This window comes from Sphaeroforma arctica (genome assembly GCF_001186125.1).
Source record: "Sphaeroforma arctica JP610 unplaced genomic scaffold supercont1.912, whole genome shotgun sequence".
Lineage (NCBI taxonomy): Eukaryota > Ichthyosporea > Ichthyophonida > Sphaeroforma > Sphaeroforma arctica.
The window spans coordinates 3,714-10,103 of record NW_014039646.1 but is presented as its reverse complement, the minus strand read 5'-3'; the positions used below and the strand labels follow the sequence as shown (position 1 = coordinate 10,103).

Sequence of the window (6,390 nt, the reverse complement as noted above, 5' to 3'; positions counted from 1 at the left end):
TTATTAGTTATGTATGTTATGTATATAGTTATCTACTCACAACGAAATAATATATATGCGCGACGATATGTCTATAATTATAGTACAATATTATATTATTATTTAATTTTATTATGCACAACAACTATATATATATATATATATATATATATAATATGTATGTGTTCTATTGTGTAAATGTGTTATGTGTATCTGTACTGGTATATATACATGTGTTTATGTATAAAATTACTATTGTGTATTTATATATATATATATATATATATACTGCCTTGTCATGAGACTATTGAACTGAAAAGTCATACAAAAGAATCCTATCGGAGAAGAATTTGTTTTGGGACTTTGAGAGTGTTACCGAGTACCGGACGTACATGTCGGTCAGTTGGTATTCTATCATGGATGTCATTTTATATATTATGAACCCGCAACGAGTACGGTACGAGCAAAGACTAAACGACATACGTCGACTGCTTTTCATCTAACAGAGACGGACATAAACCTGAGCGCAGAAGGACGTCTTTCTGTGACATTGAAGACGTGGTCGAGTACAAAACATACGAAGCAGCCCACAAATGCAATTCCGAGCCGTTTTTAAAAATAGAACGGCCTGATCCCATCACCGCCATGCGTGCCCAGGTAGGCTCCCTTGCATACTGTATATTCATGTCAGGTCTGTTGGTACATTACGTTGTATTTGCGCTACTTCAAACTTGCCCACGTATCTGGGTGGACCAATGTTACGTATAATCGCTATAAAGTGTATCGATATCCTGCCTACGTTAATCTGCGACATTCAATGCGTGTATGGTGAACCCTTCTGTTTGCGTTCTGTCAGTGGGTGTTGCTATTGGATTTTTATTCTATTTGAACTCAGCACTTGATATGTGGCTACCTGTGGGTGCAGCCTCGCGTGTCGTATATAACGATGAAAGTGCTTCGTTTTCGTTTAATATATATATATATATATATATATATATGGTGGTGTGTTTTTAGGGTACGTTTGTCTCGCATTTGAAATGATATGCTCTTCAAAGTGTGGTATCTGCTTCGTGAACGGTGCTCTGTGCGCATATGGCTGTTTCAAAACACTTGGGCCCTTAAAATCATGTGCATGCTTGTTCATCTATGCTCACTTGAGGCTACTATCCGCATCATATATTATGGTTACACAGCCGTTAAAATTTGGATCACACGGCCGTTTTGTACCGTTTTCGTATCCGAATTGGAGTGCACCTTGGATATAACTTTTCAATATTTTCGTCATCCTAGCTAATTATGATCCCTCCACTTCTTCAATATTAGGGTGTCCATCCCAATACCATCATGATGATGCAGATGGGTTTTTAGGAGCGCACTCGATACCGAGGAACCGAGAATCTTGGCTAAGGGGTTTAGGTATTGCGATACTATAATAACATCTGGCGACGTAGCTGGATGTGCGTAAACGTATATTCCTTTTTACACACGGCACGGTGGTGTTGTCACATATATGTACATAGTTATTCATTTGCACTGCTGTTGAAGTCGAGTGGCAGATAGGCTTGTAGCCACACGCACACACATACACACACACATATATATATATATATATATATATATATATACGTCCTATGCGCATGGTAAGTGCACTGTTGACACGGCACAAGATCAAGTAGTAGAATAAGCGAGTAGAGGTAGGGAGGTGGCGATGTACGAGCACAAACACAGAGTGTGGGGAAGGGGGAAGAGAGTTAGGCACAGAATATGTGAAGACATGCGTGCACCTGGGAGGGGCGGGCACTAACGTCAAGGAATGGAGTGGAGGAAGGAAGGTGGCGTCATACGAACAGAGACACAGAGTTTGGAAGGATTAGAGATAGGCACAGTATATATATATATATATATCGCAAACGGATATCTTCCGCTTAACTGCAGTGGAGCATGCGTATGTGATATAGTAAACACCCACACAACTATGTTACGGTAAACGTATACGGGTGTGGATCGACTGACACACACACACAGGGTTAGAAAGTGCCAGAGCGGAGACATTGCCGGTTGCTACTTGTTGCATTTCTAGCGCTCGCATGAGGAATGGTGTGCACCTCAATCTGTAATCAGCAGACGCTACAGGAGATGAGAAGAGTGTATGTGAACACTGGGATTCCAGGGTGTCTCCAAATTGCATCGTCCCGGTCTTTACGGATATGTGTCGGGAATAGTACCCCGAAGTCGTACATACGTAGTCAACGCCATCACCTCCTCAGGTGTGGCTGAGTCTGGTTGCTGGCACTATCGTTGCGTTCGGAACACAGAACAATGCTAGGCTTCCTCCACATCCACCACACATCACTGTGTATGGCCACACCCGTTGAGCGCGCTTACAAAGCTCTGGTTATTGCAGTCAGTCGGGGTCCCTCCTATCAACTGGGGCTGTGTGACTAGCAGACACTACGCCTATGACTGCCGAATCTTCGGCAGTTGACGATCTGAATGTGTTCGAGCCATCGGCAGAGGAAGGGTAGGTGTTTGCATTAGATACTGGACGTATGCTATGTGCCTGATGTTTCATGATACGTACACCTCACCGTATTACAAGTGCGGCGCTGCCCACCGTATCGACAGAACCACGCGTGTGGAGTGTCTGTGCAGGAAATGTGGGCCTAAACATGCAGTGGCCTGTTCTATTTAAGTACAGCAACAGACACACGCGACACCCGGTATTGACGCATTTGTATTTACCCTCAATGTGTACACACTAGTCACATAACACACACAACAACAGACACTCAAATTCTCGTACGATAGCACTATGCTGCTTTCAGGAATACACCCTCCCGTTCCCAAGTAATATACTTTCGGGCGCGTAACTGATCAGAAAGCGTACCCGTCGTCCATCCCCCACACACATGTCACTTTGACACTTGGTGTGTGTTTACACATTCCACACCCACACTTGCGCGCCAAGATATGATTAGTTATAATGTTATATGGAGAAGTAGTTTTTCGTTGAGAGTTTTTTTTAAAAAGATACATTCCGAAAGGATACAGTTGCAGATTAACATCACACCGTACCTAACATCCAGCTCGAAGTCAAATTGGTTAAGTCGGGTCACAGCTATCCTCAAGCCGACGTAACCCTAAAACCCTAAACTGTTCCTAAAATAGGGGTCTATTTTTTATGGAGAAGTTGAACGTAAACGCATTCAAGAATAAAATGAATACATATGGTAATTTAGAATGTAGTCGCACTTATAAGAAATAAACTTTAAAACGCTTTAACAAAACCGAACTCGTTTTTGTTTTTGATTATTGTATTGTAATATCGATATTTAATAGATCTATTTGAGATAAAAATTTAAAATACCCAAAATACAGACTACAATCTATTCATTATTTTTATTGACCCAGCCATGGCGCCACCTGATTGGCTGATTGACTGGACGATATATTTTATAAATAGTTTATTGCATATCAGTGTGGTTTTTACTATCTCATTTGGGAAATCTAATATTTGAATTGAAAAACTAGGTTTGCCAGTTATATACTTACTACGAGAAATCTGGTACGTACAGAGCTCGAAGAACTAGGTTTTCAAACTTGTACGCTCTGGCCTTAAAAAATACTTTACACCAATAAATTCGTCGTATTCCGATGTGTAAATATTTGGTGGTAAAGTAGCAATCGTCGTTCGCATCTGTCTGAATACATATACAATTATACATCAACATTGGGTATATTATAATATATGCGCGTGGCGACACATACTAACTAACATACTAGTTACATACAACTTCTTCCTAAACTATGCCAGTGTGTAGAAAGTAGTCGGGAGTATCTATAACTACATACACGAAATTATACTTCTTGAATCGGTAACGAGTTATACGGGTGTATACCATCATTTGTAAACTGTACATGTCACTCGTCAGTTGTGTGTGGTCCGTCCGATCTATTCGAAAACATAAACGAGAAAAAATAATTGGTTCAACACGCATACTCTCTTATTCGATAGCTACCACTCACAGGTTCAACCGTAATAGCTTTATCCAAATATATAGGTATATGGATAACCACCAGCTCATTAATCTCGAGAGGCTTTCACTGTACATTGCCGAATACTAAATCTATAGGCCGCACTACAGGAGGACAAATCCCACTCAATTTTTCGTAGCGAATATAGGTATATACACTTATAGATCTCAAACGCCGGTTTATACACACAGTAATCCCTGTAATACTTTAAGCAACTCGCCAAGTGCCATATACAAGGTCACATAATGGGGACGGTTGCTATGTGGTTGGGACGTGATAAAGATAGGCTCCTGTCATTAGTGACGTTGATAACAGTGTGCTATATCGCATACACATATGTATTTCAAGATCAACCGCTATCTCATATCGCACGCATAGACGCAGAGAGGCCAAATAACAGCCCAAAAGAAGGTCTCAGTTACCGTACTGATGCCGACAGTGGGAATGGCGGGGTAGAGCTGTTAAGCACGACTAAGCATGCATTGACTGCCGATGCTAAGCTGGCGAGTGAACGGTTATCTGAGGAGAGTAGGAGTCAGAGCGGAGGCAAGGACAGCCAAATCAAAGCCGTTGCGCATGCGGATGAAGAGGGGGAACCCGGAATGAACAGAAATCTCGGCAACGATGCCGAGTTAAATACACAGCAGAGCGCTATGGTTGTGGATCATACCAAGGATCCGGCGTATATCAAAGCACTGTTTGAGCCAACGGTAATTGCGCATGGCGAGCAATTAGACAAGGACTGTGCGACTGAGGTTGACTGGGGGTTGGTCGAGGATTCGCGGAAGCGGTTGCGGGAGTTGTGCGTACCCCGAAAAGGCGATACATATCTGGAGGATAAGGATATCATGGGCTCGATGGAGAAGTCACACATCCGGTGCACCAGCCCAGGCCAGGGGCATGCGTTAAAGCCACTGAGAATGTGTGAGATGCGCAATGTGGCGGTCGATTGGACCAAGATGGCTCGACCAATCAGGGCCAAGCCTGAGGAGCCTACGAAAGTCAATACGGACATCAGAGACCAGCACCTGCCCTTGGATTGGAAGACCTCTCCGGCGTTTACTATGAAGCCAGGTGTGCTGAGTGCCGACTGCGAGTTGGACACGGACCATGGCAACCAGACCCTGGGGTTACTGGTGGGGCTGGACAAGAATCAGGGCGGGAAGGCCGCGCAACTAATCAGAGCTACGTCCCTGAAGGGGAAGAACTTTGTCAAGGCAAACACGTACGAGCTGAGTATGGGTGATGTGTGCACAGAGATCAACACGGTGCCGCACACCCTGATGACTGTGGCGCGGCGGGATGACCACTGCCCGTTCTTTGCCTTCTCGGTGCTGTTGAACGCCTTCTGGACCACGCAGGTGTTTAACCTGGACGCTCGCGAGGTTCAGATTATGTTCCTGGACAGGGGCCACAATTCAGACCTTGAACTGCCCTTAAACGATATGTGGCAAGCGTTCTTCCCGAATCACGACATCTTATTCGACGGACGGCATGTGGAGGACAAAGAGAGGCCCGGTATTTCCTGTTACAAGCACCTGATCTCGCTCCCCTCAGAGTATGAGGGCCCCATTATGAATCACCTGTCCAACGGCCAGAAGTGCAAGGACAGTAACCTGGTCAAGGATTTCAGGACCGCCATGCTGAAGACCATGCAGATTAAAGACCCGAGGGAGACGACGGAGCGCAAGAAGCTGTCGTTCATTGTGCGCAGAGATGTGGTTGGCGACGAAAGTACCGGCAAAAGCGAGCGCAAGGTGTTTCGCAAGTTTGCCAACGAAGTAGCTGTGATAGCCGCACTAGAGCAGCATGCACAAAAGCATGCGTATGATTTGTCCGTAGTCGACCTGGCGGATATACCCCTGGCTGAGCAAGCACGCATGTTTCACGACGCAGATGTGGTGATAGCGTTCCACGGAGCCGGGCTGGTCCAAACCTTGTTTATGGGTGCAGGGCAGACCCTGATTGAGATTATGGAGCAGCCCAGACATAGGTATAGTTTCCAAGCGATATGTGGGTATGTCGGAGCGGGTTATCGTATACTGCGAACTTCGGGGGCAATTGATGTACAGGAATATACGGTTGACCCTGATATGCTCCTGGAGGAGATTGACAAGGTTATGTATCCGGTACCCAAAAAGTACAGGTTGCTGTAGATAGACCTAAATATATATAGATATATTTACATATGCACACTACGCTACAATAAATTAAAGTAAAATATACCGCTCCCTAATCTGGCTTCATTGTGATGGAAGGTATATGTGCATAAGTATACGGTCGACCCGGCTATGCTGCAGGAGGAGATTGAAAAGGTTATATGTCCGACACCCGAAAAGTACAGGTTGCTATAGATATTCATATATATACTTCTAT

The 6,390-nt window shown here is 44.2% G+C and overlaps 2 protein-coding genes across 2 annotated transcripts in view; both read left to right on the top strand.

Annotated features, from left to right (window-relative positions):
- Positions 1-3,258, top strand: part of SARC_09223 (hypothetical protein) — a 4,401-nt gene extending 1,143 nt beyond the window's left edge. Inside the window, exons 2-3 of the mRNA XM_014296766.1 lie at positions 486-636; positions 1,303-3,258. Coding sequence (XP_014152241.1) covers positions 486-636; positions 1,303-1,347 — 196 coding nt within the window. The 3' untranslated portion in view covers positions 1,348-3,258. The remainder of the gene's footprint in view (positions 1-485; positions 637-1,302) is intronic.
- A 474-nt stretch (positions 3,259-3,732) lies between these two features.
- SARC_09222 (hypothetical protein) lies at positions 3,733-6,248 on the top strand. The gene has a single exon (XM_014296765.1). It carries the CDS (start codon positions 4,260-4,262, stop codon positions 6,168-6,170), a length of 1,911 nt encoding a protein of 636 aa, XP_014152240.1. The 5' UTR covers positions 3,733-4,259; the 3' UTR covers positions 6,171-6,248.
- The last annotated feature ends 142 nt before the right edge of the window (positions 6,249-6,390 follow it).